The 16,801-nt window shown below is 34.6% G+C and overlaps 1 protein-coding gene and 1 pseudogene across 1 annotated transcript; one reads left to right on the top strand and one right to left on the bottom strand.

The window, feature by feature from the left end:
* The first annotated feature begins 5,168 nt into the window (after positions 1–5,168).
* On the top strand, positions 5,169–7,839 carry LOC147381303 (G-type lectin S-receptor-like serine/threonine-protein kinase At2g19130 pseudogene; annotated as a pseudogene).
* A 2,879-nt stretch (positions 7,840–10,718) lies between these two features.
* On the bottom strand, positions 10,719–16,202 carry LOC147381302 (G-type lectin S-receptor-like serine/threonine-protein kinase At4g27290). The gene is made up of 6 exons (XM_086430604.1): positions 14,697–16,202; positions 12,084–12,295; positions 11,794–12,004; positions 11,465–11,702; positions 11,136–11,286; positions 10,719–11,045 (listed from the first exon to the last, which is right to left on the bottom strand). The coding sequence occupies exons 1-6, from the start codon at positions 16,117–16,119 to the stop codon at positions 10,752–10,754; spliced, it is 2,529 nt and encodes an 842-aa protein (XP_086286730.1). The 5' UTR covers positions 16,120–16,202; the 3' UTR covers positions 10,719–10,751.
* Between the last annotated feature and the right edge of the window lie 599 nt (positions 16,203–16,801).

Here is a 16,801-nt window from a genome sequence, read left to right as displayed (position 1 = left end):
TAGAAGTTTTGGAATTGACTGATTTTTTGTGAAGATGATCTCATCATCATAAAGATCATATCATTAAAAATTAGTCCATTCTAAAACTTAAAACCCATATAAGACAGAACGTGGTGGTTAAATAGTTGGCACCAAAGCGGGACATATATATATATATATATATATATGGGAAATGTTCAGCAACAAACATTTTGACAAACATTTTGGCAAAACATTTTTCAAAATATGGGTTAGAGGTTTTGGAATGGGCTGATTTTTGGTGAGGATGATCTCTACGGTGAGGAGATCATCCTCATCAAAAATCAGCCCATTCCAAAACTTCTAACCCATCAAAAATGGTTTACAAAAAATGGACGGTCCACGATTTTTCAACTTGTAAACATGGGGCTAGAAGTTTTGGAATGGGCTGATTTTTGGTGAGGATGATCTCCTCACCGTAGAGATCATCCTCACCAAAAATCAGCCCATTCCAAAACCTCTAACCCATGTTTTGAAAAATGTTTTGCCAAAATGTTTGTCAAAATGTTTGTTGCTGAAAGGGACCCTATATATATATATATATATATTGCTAAACATGCAAATTGTATTGAACTGAGGAAATTTATGAAGGGTTACACCCTTAATTTAAAAGACGAAAATAGGGCATAGCAAGTTTGTGACCTACATCAAGCTTTCTGGAGATCAAGGTTAGCCTATTGAACTTCAAATATATTTTGAAGAACAATTCATCACAGCCAACTTCGCTAGATATAATATTTTTAGTATATGTTTGTTAGACGTGTGCCTCTTGATTTCATTGAATTAATTTAGTATATTTAAAGTACTTCAAATTACCCATAAACATTGGAGCAATTTTGAGGTACTCTTTTGTTTTAGTAAAAAATTAGAGATATCCCAAGTTTTCAAACATACTCTTTATCATTGACTTTAGTGAACATTATTGGCCTCCTCATTTTCAATTCTTAAGATTTTGTCTCCTTCAAATCTCAAGAAAAGGAACTGATACTGGGGATGTTGAAGATGACAGAATTTTGAACTAATGCATGTATGTTAAAACAAATTTAAAAATATGGGCTCTTAACTTTGAGAAGATTTGATGCCGTTATGTTTATTTGTCGATGTGCTATAAAATATGATTAAAATGCCAATTCAAAGGATTTGGGTCTAAAGTCCCAACTCGTGAAAGTTAAGAGTCTGAAAAACTAAAAATCCATTACACTTCCAGAAGAAATATTTGAAAACAACTTTCCACCTACTTATTGCGCGTCCTTGTCCCAATTACTTTAGTCAAAGAGGAATTTGACAAAGTCAAAAAACTTTAATCTGTGTGGGTTTTTTTTTATTTTTTTTTATTGATAAGCTGGGGTTAAAGGGATCCCACCCTAAAACATTACTAGCGAGTGTAGATACAAATTAAGTCTTCCTCAATAATTCTCCAAAGTTCTTGAGGAACATTATATATATCTTCAATAACGAAAAAATCATCTGAATAAGTACCCAATTTCGCTAAATAATTTTTACAGAATTATTGAAGTCTTGGTCCTACAAAATATAATATTGTCGGTCATAGTAACTCCATATATCAATCCCAACATTTAATTTAATGTATACTTCTTGGATCATATCGATATGCTGGATTTACATAGGCTGAATAGATACTATAACAGACCTCGTATGATCATCTTCTTGAATGTTGACTGTAAGCTTGATTTCATTTCAAGAGTTCCATGGTCAAAGATGTAAAGAGATTTTATCACGCAGATCTCTTTTGATCGTATAATTGTCATTTGGATGGAGATTGAAGTTCAATTTATTTTCGAGAATTGGATGGTCATGTGTGGGAGTCCCTATATGAAGTTGGTCCACTATAAAAAAAATTACTTAAGTGTGAAAAAATAAGAATGGTTTATCACAAAACTAATCCCTCGTCACGTGGTCCTAGTGCTGCACTTAAACTAATTCCCACAATTTAGTTCAAATCAACTTTAAACTAAAGTGTTCTAAGAATTATCCCAAATTAGGTGGTCTACTTGAGAGATTACACACTTAGTTGTTTTGAACTCCAAGAAGCTCTACATTCATCGCATTTGGGTTACACCAAAATGGAGAGTAGAGTTGTCCCTGAATATAGATTTGGAAGGAGTCTCTAGAAAAATACACTATTAATTATTTTATTTTTAAAAATAATAATAATTTAACATACATTTTGAAATATCCTAAATATATTTTAGATTATTCTTATGGTATATTGCTATATAAGAGTATTTTAAAAATTCTATGATTTTATAAAAAATAATTCTGAAATTTTCTATGACCTTTCAAACACTCTATTTCTTATGAAATATGGACTGATTATAAATAAAAAGACATAGCCCTTCAATTGATAAGTTAACATCATAAAGAGAATAATCACTTGGATCATACATAAACCATATAAATGCAATTGTAGTAGGATTAAAGAAGATCTCATCATAGAGTCCTTTCTTCTTAGAGATCCCTTGTTTAACAGAGGGATGGATTTATACCCTCACATAATCTCAAAAAAGAAAAAAAGGATACCTAATTATCATAAATATCCTGTTTATAGCCAACTTAATCGGTCATTTGTGATGATTATATATTTCTTTCTTGCATGTGATGCAAGTGACATTCCCACGGACAAATAAGTTGTAGGTAGAAAAAACAATTAACCCTCATAACTTAAGATCTGTGACTTGTAATATGATATTAATGTTGGATCCAAAAATCCTTCAATTAACATAAATGAGTGTTTTTATACACAAAATGCTTTCTTGAGATGCTTGAACGTGTTCTAGTTAGCCTCGGTGCCCTTATTCTTTGCCATTTTTTTTTATTGTTTATTCGACATATCCTCAATTTAGAATCTATTTTAGATGCAATAATTTTGATTGTCAAGTTTCATTAGGGAATTAAATAAATATCATAATCTCCCTTGCCCGAGTATTAAATTAACCGACTCCCCCCCTCTACTCTCCTAACACAGGATGTGCATAGACCATAAATTTTTTTTCTTGGGATACACAATTACACATTCCCATAAATATGTGTAATTTTGTATCTCGAAGGAAAAAAATCTATGGTTCAATGCACATGCAAAGTCAAGAAAGTAGTAGGAGGAATCAGAAAATCACCATTCTAAATAAAATAACTATTTTAGAGGATGGTTTGGGAATAAAAAAGAGAGGGGGGGTGGGGACGGTAAAGTGGGGCTCATGTGCATGAAGGGGAGGTCATGGGTGGGTCGATTCGAACTTCCAAAGTTTAGGGGTGAGTTTAGTTCGAGTTTGACTCACCCATTTATAAATAGGCACAAATTGATTTCAGGTTCGACAATTAGTTTAAGACGCGTTCCAGATTTGCACCCATAATTGATATTAAATCCAACTTCTATGAAGCTTGTCTTTTTTATTCTCTCTCAGCCCACCCTTGGCCACAAATTATTTTGAATTTTAAGGAGAAAATTGTAAAATTCTCAAAATAAGAAATTAGTCAATTAAATTGTTGAATTAATAAATTAATTGATGATTTATCGACTAATTAGACAATAATAACATTTTACCTTTCACCCTTAAATTCTCTTATTTTCTTCAATATTGAAATCTTAAAAGCTAAATATGATTTTTGGCGAGTTTGACTATAATGATTTTGATAATCCCAAGGGGATGACTTAGTGGTAAGTCAAACCTTGATAAGCTCTTCAAGAAAGGTAGGTAAGAGTTCGAACCCTCATGAAGTAATGAATTGCTTGGGATCACTTTCTAGGGTCTGTTTGACTCTCGACTCAATCAGTTGCACATTGGACTTTTTGAGGGGGCGGTGCATGTGAACATGAGATTAGTCTCACCCGGAGGGTAGGGATATCCACTACAAGCAAATATATATATGGGTAGCGTTTGATAGAAAACATTAGGGAGATAATGTTGGAGGACAAAATTTATCCTATATGATTTAAAAGTTTTAGATTGAGATGATTTTTTTGTAAGGAGATCATCCTCACAAATGTCAGCTCAATCTAAAACTTCTAACCCCATCAAAAGTGATTAACAAATTAATAATAAAAAAAGACGATCCACAATTCGAATTTACTTTTGATGAGGTTAGAAGTTTCAGATTGGAATGATTTTTTGTGAGGATGATCTCCTCACCATAGATATCATTTTTTTAATCTTTTAAAAAAGAGTCGTTCTGGGATGACACAACAGAGACATAAAGGTGACAAATGATGTGATGTCATGTACATTACTATAGATGCTTTTCTGCGAGAACAAGTAAAAAGCATCTATGGTTATGTGTGCTTCGCTATATCATTTTTTTCACCTTTGTATTTCTGTTTGTGTCATTCCAGCATTTTCCTTCAAAAAACCCTGAAAATCCATCCCAAACTAATCATTTACTTCGTAGACCTTACATTGACTCGAAAGATTTTTTGCTCACAAATTTTTTAATCACACAGTACTCACTTAATCTCCAGTGTGTGCCACATAGGTCCCAATAAGGGTAATTTTGTAAATTAAAGATGTCATTCAAAACAGGCGGGGTCAAGTGATGCCGTGAGAATTTTTTGTTGTCCATTGACTCATTTAAATAGCATCAGAGGTAATGATATTATGTGATACTACGTCTAAGATCTTTACTCCACCCAATCTAATTGCATTGGTTTCCACAATGCCAATCTTTGAACCAGTGATCCACCATTGCTCTATGGTTCAAAAATCACAATCAAGGTATCTACAGATCTTGTACTGCAAGAGTTTGGTAGCTATCAAACTCCATGTCTCCTTTACGCATCATAGTGGTCTATCATCCACACAAAAGTAGGCTGATATATGTTTTCTAACAATTGTATTTAAGCGTATTTATTAGCCAAGCCCATGGGTGTTGAACAAAGTCATGTTTGTGTTCACAAATTCTATAATTTTAGATGTTAAATCAGATAATCAAAAATTACCAATCAGTGATGCCATACGTTGGTAGTCCAAGGGATGGGCTCAAAAGTCATGCGTCTTGGGCCCAATGACTACAAGGTGAAAGTCATGGATCTTTTGGGCCTAATGCCTATGACTGAGAAAACAACAAGTCTTCATTGTCTTTCATAGTCAAACAACAGGACCAAGGAAAAATCTAGTTTGAGACTCTGTCAAACGGATTCATTCTACAGTTAAACCATTTCTGATAACCAAATGTTTCTCCTCTACTGCTTTAAATACCAATCTCTATTGTTGAATGGTTACCACACCAATGGATTTCAGACCCAATTCATTCTACACTTCTTTGCTCATTCTCTTCTTCTGTTTCAAAACCCATTTCTCAATCTCATCTGATACCATCTCTCCAGGCCAATCTCTCACTGGAAACCAAACCATAATCTCTCAAAGTGGCATATTTGAACTGGGTTTCTTCACACCAGGTAAATCTCTGAACTACTATATAGGAATTTGGTACAAAAATATCCAAGTTCAAACTATAGTTTGGGTAGCAAACAGAGATAAACCACTCCCCAACAGTTCCTCACAACTAAAACTATCTGAAAATGGCAATCTAGCCTTCTAAACCTTTAAAAAATCCCAATTTGGTCCACAAATTCGACTTCTTCCACCTCAAATTCAATACTTGCAGTGCTTCTTGACACTGGAAATCTTGTTTTGAGAGATGGGTCGAATTCGTCTATCGTACTTTGGCAGAGTTTTGAGCACCCCACTAATACATGGTTGCCCGGTGGGCGACTTGGTATGAACAAATTTACTGGAGAAATCCAATTCCTTTCTTCATGGAAGAACTCAGAAAATCCTTCTCATGGAATTTTTTCTCTTGAAATAGACCCAAATGGTAGCAGTCAGTATTATCTAACTTGGAATAGAACCCAAAGGTATTGGACTAGTGGGCTCTGGACTGGAAAGATTTTTTCATTGGTACCCGAAATGATGTCGAATTATTTATATGATTTTAACTATGTCTCAAATGAAAAAGAGAACTGTTTCACTTATACAGTTGAAGATAGTTCTATTCTTTCAAGGTTTGTTATTGATTTATCTGGAAAAATTCAGCAATTTACTTGGTTGAACACTAGCAAAGAGTGGTTATTGCTATGGACTCGGCCGAACAATCATTGTGAACCTTACTCTCTTTGTGGACCTTTTGGTATTTGTAATAAAAAAAGCTTGCCAAACTGTGAATGCTTGCAAGGTTTTGAACAAAAGTCTCTCAAAAACTGGAATTTGAGCGATTGGTCGAGTGGGTGTGTGAGAAAGATGCCTTTACAATGCGGGGACGGCAATAAAAAAGATAGGTTCCTTTTGATGCCCGAGATGCAATTGCCGAAAAATCCACAGAATTTAACAGTGGGAAGTTTTCAAGAATGTGAATTGGCTTGCTTGAACAATTGTTCTTGTTCTGCTTATTCGTACAACGGCGGGTGTTCGATATGGAGTGGAGGGTTGTGGGACTTGAAACAACTTTCCGATGGAGACGTAAATGAAAGAGGCATGTATCTTCTACTAGTGGCTTCAGAGCTACCAAGTTCTAAGCATAGAAAGAAGAAAACATCTACTATAGTCATTGTAGTTGTAGTCGTTATTGGGGTTTTAGCTCTCCTTGGCATCACTTTTGTGCTGATATGGAGAAGCCGATGGAATCAATTGATGGGATCATTGAAGGGTGTTGAAGGCTCTGTCGTGCCCTTTAGGTACAAACATTTACATACCGCAACAAAGAACTTTGCCGAAAGGTTGGGGGGAGGAGGCTTCGGTTCTGTTTTTAAAGGAACATTATCTGATTCGACTGCCATAGCCGTCAAGATACTTGAAGGGCTCAGACAAGGAGAGAAACAATTCCGAGCAGAAGTTAGCACAATCGGAACAATTCAGCATGTAAATTTGGTTCATCTTCATGGGTTTTGCTCCAAAGGTACTAAAAGGTTGATAGTCTATGAATACATGCCAAATGGTTCCTTAGACAATCATTTATTCCGAAGAGATTCCAAGACTCTCGATTGGAAAACTAAATACCAAATTACACTTGGGATCGCAAGTGGATTGGTTTATCTCCATGAGAAATGCAGAGATTGCATCATACATTGCGATGTGAAACCAGAAAACATACTCTTGGATGCCGAGTTCTGTCCCAAGATTGCTGATTTTGGTCTAGCCAAGCTTTTCGGTCGGGACTTTAGTCGGGTTCTTACCACGATGAGAGGGGCTAGAGGCTATCTTGCACCGGAATGGATCTCTGGCCTACCTATCACACCAAAATCCGATGTTTACAGCTATGGAATGATGCTTCTTGAGATTGTATCGGGAAAGAGAAACCTAGAGCAAACAAGGGATGATAAATTTGATTTTGTTCCTATTACTGTAGCTAGAAAACTTAACAATGGCGAAGAAGTTCTTAGTCTATTAGATTATAGATTGGAAGGTGTCTGCAATGCTGAAGATTTTGTTAGAGCTTGTAAAGTTGCTTGTTGGTGCATTCAAGATGACGAAAAGGATAGGCCATCATCGGGACAGGTCGTTCAACTGTTGGAGGGTGCGTTAGAGGTGAGCACACCTCTGATCCCACTATATCTCCAAATTCTTGCGGAGAATCTTGAGTGTAATGGAGCCTTTTTTGAGTCTTCTTCTGATGAACAGTTGAAGATACGGAGTAACATTTTAACTACTTCTCAGGCCAAGAGGCACTCCACCATGTTGACAAGTACCAATTCACAATCAAGGTGAGTATATTGTGAATTTCTACGTCATACTTATAAGTTATATATTTTCTTTGTTGTTGTTGTTGTTGTTGTTGGTACTTGGTACTTAGGTTGTGGCTGTTCTAATAACTTTATATAAGTGATATGTTATTCTTGCTTTAAATCATTCCGATTGTAGGTAAAAACAAGATGGTTTGCTCTCGTGTTCACTTTTCTTTGTGAAGATATTTGGTCCTATACATTGCCGAAGAAAAAGAAGGTTTTGATATTTTTTAAAGGGGAAGGAGCTGTCCTAATGCTTCAGCTTTTAGGAATAACAAGCTTATATAAGGAGAAGGTTTCTGATCATAAGTTGAAGGCTAATTTAAAAGAATCCAAAACACAGATAACGTTTACTAGTAACCCAAGCTTCTTAGAGTGGAAACAATCATCATTAATGTAAAGATAGAAGAACACTATTTCAATAGGACCATGAATATTTGATGACAAACGATAATTAATCCTCACAAAAAATCAGTCGATTTCAAACGTTCTAACTCGTATAAGACAAAGACATTGGTTCAGTGTTGTCTCCCTAATAGAACGGTTACGAACCACATGGTTTGAAGTTAGAAAAATCTCGTAAGGTTAATAATTTGTGTAGGACAAAGTTGGACCTTATTTTGTAATTTATGAACTAAGATAAGATAATGGAAAATTCTAGACTCAAAGAAGTTTGAGGCTCTTTATCAAAGAAACGAATCTTTCGCAAAATATGTTTAATGTTAGTAGAGAAGTCCTTGTTTTGTTTGAATCTTGATGTTTTCGTGAATTATAAAAACGGACTCATGACTTTTCTAAACTCTTCAACAGAATTTTCTTGTTATTTTGTGCTCTTTAATAAGAACCAAATGGAAAAAGCCCAATCAAATAACATCAGTGAAAAATAAATTTCCTAAAAAAGATTTGCTTTATATATAATCTACTAAAGAAAAATAAATATATTTTCTTCCCCAATATTTTTAGGCTAGGTGGGCCTAAAATCCAAAGATGGGTTTCACAAATATTTTGCCCATGCTTTTGTGGGCCTAAAATCTTAGAAATTAAATGATTGATTGGAGCCTCTTTCTTATGATGATCTAGATTTCAATCAGTCTACCTTTTGGTATCTAAGTCCATTGAGTGGTGGGGCCAAAAACAATAAGTTGATTGTTTTTTGTCTACTTTGATTGATAGAGAATTCTTTTGGAGAAGATAGACCAAATCGATGAATTTTTCAATCGATCTTTCAGGGGAAAGGCTTCAATTGCTTGATATATATTCTTCTAAGATGTTTATGACTTTTCTTTATTCTTAGGCTTCACATTTTATTAGTGAAGAAAGAGACTTTCTCAATAGAGAATGGGTTATCTTTCTTCTCCTTTAAACCCTGGACTCAGAAACTGCTATAGAATCCCCTTTAAGGGTTTTGTTATTTATAGGTTCAGTATAAATTGAGGCACAAATCAAATTTTATGGTTTTACAACTTTTGTTGACCACGCAGGTCTCCGTGGACACAATCAAAATGTCCTGATTTTAATGGATTTGTATGTCCAAATATGGATTGACTGTTTTATTAGGTACGTGGAGATTATTGTTGATTTTAAATTACTTGGACATATTTGGATCATGAGTTTTGTCTACCAAAGCCCATCCCATCTATTTATTTGGTCTCAAGTCGAAATCCTTCTACATTCCTTATCTAGCTAGAAATATAAAGATGCGATGACATACACATCTAGTACCGAGAACAGCATGTCCTAGGATAATTCCCGTCTAGGGAATTTTTTATTGTAGCTAGAGACCAACCCCATAGAGTTGAGATAGAGATTATAAACACTTAGATCAAGCTAGACCTTACGTAAGGGATTGCACATGCACAAAGCAAAGGGGAGGTCTGACAAAGAAAATGAGATTAACAAAAACAAAGGGAATTGTTCCAAGGCACGTAGATCACAACAATGTCTAACATAGTCATGAAAGTGGCTTTATGGGTTTTTGGATGTTTTATATATGAACTGATGTTAAACCTAAGATTTATAATTTGATAAGCAGCTACTAAAAACCGAAGCAATTAAAGATTTATAATTTGGATGTTTCAACAGATTCTTTATCCCATAACTTTAATAAAGAATAATTTGTTTCCATCAAGTTGCCCACTAATAGACCAAACTGAATCATCTTGTTCACCTGACGTGGTGATCCAAAGATATTTCAAAACAACTAAATAAAAAATAAGACTTGGATGCTAGAACAATTCTCAAAAGAGCAGGAATGTACCACAAATCTGAATTTGCTTATGTAGATGTGCCATAAATTTGCTCACAAGTTCACTGTACGATAGAGTCCAGCCGAAATCAATCCAAACAAAAGTCAAAGAGGGCTGGATTTGTTCACTATTCAATCACAAATTCAATGAAATCAATATGAAATTTGTCAATAAATAGATTTGGAGTCAATCTGAAAACTACACACTACTTCAATCTATAGGAGTGAGTAGATCTGCTGAGTTATATTTGAAATCGATTTGGGGTCGATCTGGAAACTACAATCAGTAAGAGTCAATTGATCTGTTGAGTTGGATTGAAGGGAGTTCTTCAATGACTTGCAAATGCAAAAGTGCACACAAGAGCCCTATAATCGATGCTTTGATACCATTTTAGTAGACATAAATCCTAAGAGGATTAGAATGAGAAGACGAAGAGGCAAAATTACTCTAATTGTTCAAATAGTATTTTTTCTCTTTTTTGTTGCTTGGGCAGGACTTCTTGACCTATCCATCAAAACTAAATAGTACTAAAAAGTTGCATAAGGGGACTTTGCTCTTCAATACACCACTTTGTGTATCAGACTTTTTATATCTTTCTGTTACATGAAAATACGTCATTTATTCAAGTAAATGATTCATCTATACTAAATGAAATTTAAAAGTCTTGAAATATATATATATATATATAGATATATATAGATATATATATATATATTCCTAGAAAAGAAAAAAAGGAAGAATGTTGCAATTACTTGCTACCTGCCACTTTCTTCTGTAATAGTGACATTGTTTATCGAGCACATTTCTTGGCTAGCTAAAGATAAACCAGATTCTATTGTGAACCCAGGTTGTCTTGGAGTAGGAAGTTGTGTGGTATCCATGCCTAGCATTTGAACTATATTAGACATCGTTGGTCGTTCCGCTGCATGTTCTTGTACACATAGGAGACCTACATGGATGCATCTCAATACTTCTGAGGCAGAGTGCGATTCTCTCAGTGTTGGATCCATCAATTCCATTTCCTTTCCTTCGTTCCATAGTCGCCATGCCTGAATTAGTATCAACCGCATCTTGTAAGATTACTAACAACTTCATAAAAATAAAAAAATAGATCCCAAAATTTTGAAGTATATACTTACAAATCCCACAAGATTTAATGAATTTTCATGAAGATAACATTGGTTAATTCTCTTCCCGCTCATGACCTCTAAGAGCAATACCCCAAAGCTGAAGACATCGGATTTCTCAGAAAATTTCCCTTCCATGGCATACTCTGGGGACATATAGCCACTGCATTTAACCATTATGGACTCAATTGTTAGTTTATGGAAATGTACAGTCTTAACCGATTAGTTTAAACCGTTTTTATTTCTTTCAATATCAAGTAATTAGAAGGATCATAATTAGAAGGATCAAAATGCCAACTAATTAAGGAGGAATTTTAGGCTATCAAGAAACTAGTACTTACTATGTTCCAACAACCCTGTTAGTATTTGCTAGAGTTTGATTTCCTCCGAAAATCCTTGCCATGCCAAAGTCTGAAATTTTGGGATTCATCTCATCATCTAATAGAATGTTTCCCGCTTTCAAATCTCGATGAATAATTTTTAATCTTGAATCTCGGTGTAGATAGAGAAGACCTCGAGCAATCCCTTCAACAATGTGGAAGCGTTTAGGCCAATTCAGTTGCCCTAGTTTAGTTTGATCTGGTCCATTGTTTTTTATTTTTGTCCATTAGACTATATTAAAAAAAAGTTTGAAATGATTTCAGAACTTATTCATAAATAGTAACCATACCAAAAAGAAAGGAATCCAAGCTTTTGTTAGGCATGTATTCATAGAGTAACATCTTCTCTTCCCCTTCAATGCAGCACCCTAAAATCCTAACTAGATTCCTATGTTGAAGTTTGGATATCAATATAACCTCATTCTTGAACTCCTTCAAGCCTTGTCCAGAGCTTTTGGAAAGTCTTTTCACTGCTATAACTTGTCCTCCTGGTAGTGTACCCTGAAATGACAATAAATTTGTATAAGTTATTTTGAATTGTCTACTACCTCAAATTTTATTAAATATAAGGCTACATCACCTTATAAACATGGCCGAATCCCCCCATTCCAAGCTTATTTGCATCCGAAAAATTATTTGTAGCATTTGCAATTACTTTGAAGTCGAATAATGGTAGATGTGGGGCGTTTATTTGCTTTGAACCCTCTATGGGTATTTCTGCCTCTGTGGTGGCTTTGCAATTATTAGTAGTTCCACTCAGATCAAACAGATCCTCTGTTTTTCTTTTTGTTCCTGAGTTTTGGAAGTCAAAATATTTCTCATTTCATGCAAACAAAAAAAAAATTTGTTCATAAGATTGATTTACTAAAAAGATGTGAAATGACAAGAGAAAAAGCATCAAAATACCTCTATATAACAATTAATAAAGGAGTCAGACAAAATTGTTCCAACTATCTATTTATGTGGATGAAACTATGGAAAAGAGTAATTGAACAAAGGATAAAGCAAAAATACAAATAACACCAACTGGTTGTTAATCACCTAGTACCGATTTAACAATCCACCTTGCACTCTCATAACATGAAAAAAGCTTATATTTGACTGCCCAATAACATAAGACATGGCTCTAGATATAGTGGAATGGATGAATAAGATTCATTTTTCCAACCAAAAATCCTTGGGGTAGTAAGGCCTTTTTTTTTTTTTTTTTTAAGGAAGGTATCCATGCCTCTTACAATACTCGACTAATCCTTGAGATAGGTGCCATCCATCCTCCACATGTACCAAATAATTTCTGGCAAATGCTTTCTACTGTTTGAGCACATCATGGAAAATCACGTAAAAAATCTCTTATGCTATCTCATTTAAATTGGGTCGTATAAGTTTTTTATTTTCTAAGTCTAGTCTTACTAACTTGGTAAGATTTCAAATCTTACAAGGGTCGTTAAACTCACCTTGTGGTATTCAAATAAATGATATGATGCCACAGGGATGTAAATGACAAAATTCTACAAACTCTTAAAAAGAATAAAAATCATTAAAAAAATATTTGTCACCACTGAATTTTTATTTTGAATTTTGGAGTTCAATGCCCATCCATTTTAAAAACATTGGATCAAGTCCAAATTTCTTTCTTTTTTTTTTTTTTTAACTTGTTTTTTAAGATTTGAGTTTTCCATGAAATCTATAGGGCTATGGTGTTGGATTGCCAGCTTGGTAATCCATTTGAGCTCAATGACCCTTAATAAGATTTGAAATCTTACCAAATTAGCAAGAGAAGTGTTTCTCTTTCTTTTTTTTTTTTAGTTAATTTAGAGTAGCACTACGTGAAAACTGGAAAATTTGACAGAAAAAATTGACGGGCCCACGAATTTTAGAAATTGAATTTTGACTGTGAAGGACTGTCGAAATTCTTGATGTTCCCAGACTTGACGGCTTAGAGTTGTCAAATATCTCCCATCCTTCATTAATTTGATAGTTTCGACCCATCGAAAAAAAAAATTGACAATAAAAAATTCGACGCCAATTTGACCCTTTAGACTGTCAAATTTTATGAAATTTGACGGCCGTCAAATTTGGGCTTTTTCCACATTGTGTAGGTATGAGCAAACAAACATGTATGAGTCTATTTGTAATTTAAAATACCGATTAATGGACTTTGAAAGATTATATAACTAAAAAGGGATTTTTATTTTTTTTTGAAACTAACCAACTTGATTATAGTTTGTTGGTCGCAATTTCTGGTTCTTTACCACAAAAACCTTGTTTATATCAAGTTTTAACGAAAGAAAAAAAAAATGAGGGCATTTTCCCCATTTTTATATTTTTTTACAATCAAACACCATTAAAAATAAATTTTGATGGCAAATGATTTTTCTTAAAGTTTGTCGTTCAGTTAAACACGCCCTTAAAGTAATATGTATGCAAATTTGTGAAATTTCCTTAGATATTAAAAAAAAAAAAAAAAAGCGCCTCCTGTAGGCACACAATTTGCATGTATTTTGAATTAAAGTAAAATACTGGAAGAGCTATATGGATCATGTCAAAGAGGATTTCAACATTCGTATGCACTTAAAAGTTTGAATTTCAGAATTATCAACAATGCTAGCCTTAAATTCAAAATTTTAAGGGGGTCTCACTATTTAACCCTATTTATTTGTAGGTCTTGTTAACATGTGCCCTAATGGCAGACCTAAAGGTGCAATAAATACACATCGATGATGCTCTTTAAAAAAATCCTTTTTTTATCAAAATACCCTTACATGTTTATTCCCAATAAATAAGGGCACACACTAAATGGAAATAAATAAACAGCCACAACTTAGAGTGCCATAAATGTTCTTTGGAAATTAGATTTTATGTTGGAAATGCCTTTTGAAAAAATCCTTTTCCACCGTATCGTACGAGTTAACTAGGTATTAGAGCTGAACGAGACCAACTCACAAAGTCATTTTTTGACCGAGTTTTACGTCTCTTAGTTCAATTTTTTGAGTTATCTCACGAAACGTCTCAAACGTATCAGAAAACTCGTCCGAGATGACTCAGTATTGAAGCTGAACAAGACGAGACGCTATACTGAGTTTAAAAACCATGTTTCTACCAAAATACCCTTAGATGCTTGTAAAAAAAAAAAAAATCAATTTTCAATCTTCTTTAATGCTGAAACCTAAATGTATTAGGAAGTATAATTTACCTTTTCTTTTCTTCCTCGTACGCCATCGCCAGATAAGCGTCAAAACAAGACCCAAGACGGCTAAAGTCCCTGCAACAGCACCTATAATAACCCCAGTATTTGAAGCTTTATTTTTCTTCTCTTCGAAACTCCGAAGCTCAGAAGCCGCAAGTCTGAGAGAGAAATCTTCTCCACCATTATCACCACTTGAGAATTCTTGCACATTCAAAAGATCACCTCCCCATATTGAACACCCACCGTTTCTGTAAGAATAAGCACTGCAAGAACAACTGTTCAAGCAACGCAATTCACATGCTTCGGCACTCCCAACTTCCGAATACTGCCGATTTTCCGGCAATTTCATGTTGGACTTGGATAAAAACCCCTCTTGCACACCACACTGCAAAGGGGTTCTCCTCTTACAACCAAGAGATCTATCACTCAGATTCCAATCTTTGGAGCGTGGTTCAAAGCCTTCCAAACATTGACAGTTGTTTGAATTTGCTTCATTGCAGATACCGAAAGGCCCACAGATAGCATAAACATCACATTTAAGTTTCGGTTGAAACCAAAACAAGTTCCACTCCTTCGTCTCCGGCATCCATGACAATTGCTGGACTTGACCCGACAAACCAAGCACACATCTAGAGATAATAGAATTATTATAAAGATTATATGTGAAATAGTTCTCGTTCTCATTCGTAATATAGCTGAAATTATAGATATAGTTTGCTCTCATCTCGGGAATATCGCTGAAAATACGCCCATTCCATGTTCCACTACTCCAATATTGATGATTCCGAGACTCGTTCCATTGTATAAAATACTGACTAGTTCCATCAGGGTCCAATTCTAAAGAAAAGATCCCCTTAGCAGGATTTTCTGAACTTTTCCATGAAGTAAGTTGCATTGATTTGTTGGTGTGTGTATTAAAATTAAGCTTACTACCCGGAAGCCATGTATCTGTTGGGTAATCGAAACTTTGCCAAATTATATCAGATTTATTCAACCCATTTCTCAAAACAAGATTTCCATCATCCCCAAGAACTACTTCAGAGGAATTCAAGGTGTTTGAGGTCGAATTAGTGGACCAAATAGTGATTTTGGACTCATCTAGAAGGACTAGATTACCATTTTCTAAGAGTCTCAACTCTGAAGAAGATGGGTCTTTGAGAGGGTTCTCTCTGTTTGCAACCCAAACAACTGTTTGGACCGTGACCTTATTGTACCAGATGCCTATGTAGTAGTTGAGAGACTTACCTGGTGTGAAGAAACCAAGGGCAAAGTTTTCACCTTTAGAGACTATTGTTTGGTCTCCAGTGAGAGATTGACCTGTAGAGATGGTGTCAGCTGTAACAAAAAGATTGGTTTTTGAAGAGAAGATGAAGAAGAAGAAGAAGAGAACAAAAGGAAAGAAACATGGATTGCTCCATGTATCCAACATCTCTGCAAAAATTAACAGAGGCAAGTCTGCCAAAAAGATTTCAGCTCTAAAGAAGTTTGGGAGAAAAGAAAGGGTTTTTTGAATGTTAGATGCTTCACAGGTCGTGAGAGACAGAGACAACCTCAGCTACAATTTACCCCTTGTCAACGGCTGTTTTTTCTTGAATTTTCAAAAGTCTTAACTACTTTTTGACAGTCTTGACTCTAAGGCTACGTTTGGATTGAGAGAAATGGAGAGAAGGGAAAAGAAATGAGTTTCTCTCTATTTCTCTTGTTAGGATTGTTAAGTGGGGAGAGAAGAGAAAAGAATTAGAGAGAAGAGGAGAGAAATAGAGAAAAAATCTTTTAAAATATTTTATAATTTCAATTCTACCCGTAGATTTTTTCTAAGACTTAATGCCATTATGTTTATATATTTGCCGATATGGTATAAAATAGGGTTAAAATGCCAATTCAAAGGAGTTGGTGAAAGTTAGAGCCCAAAAATCTAAATTTTAAATAACATTGTGGGTCATATAATAACCTCATATATCAATCCCAACATTTAATTTAATGTACACTTCTTGAATGTCAATTGTAAGCTTGATTTCATTTCAAGAGTTCGATGGTCATAGATGTAAAGAGATTTTATCACGCAGACCAATTTGATCCTATAATTGTCTTTTGGATGGAGATTGAAATTC

Source organism: Akebia trifoliata, unplaced genomic scaffold, assembly GCF_017979445.1.
Source record: "Akebia trifoliata isolate Shusen 1 unplaced genomic scaffold, ASM1797944v1 Contig00586, whole genome shotgun sequence".
NCBI classification, from domain to species: domain Eukaryota; kingdom Viridiplantae; phylum Streptophyta; class Magnoliopsida; order Ranunculales; family Lardizabalaceae; genus Akebia; species Akebia trifoliata.
This window is presented reverse-complemented; position numbering and strand designations above follow the sequence as displayed.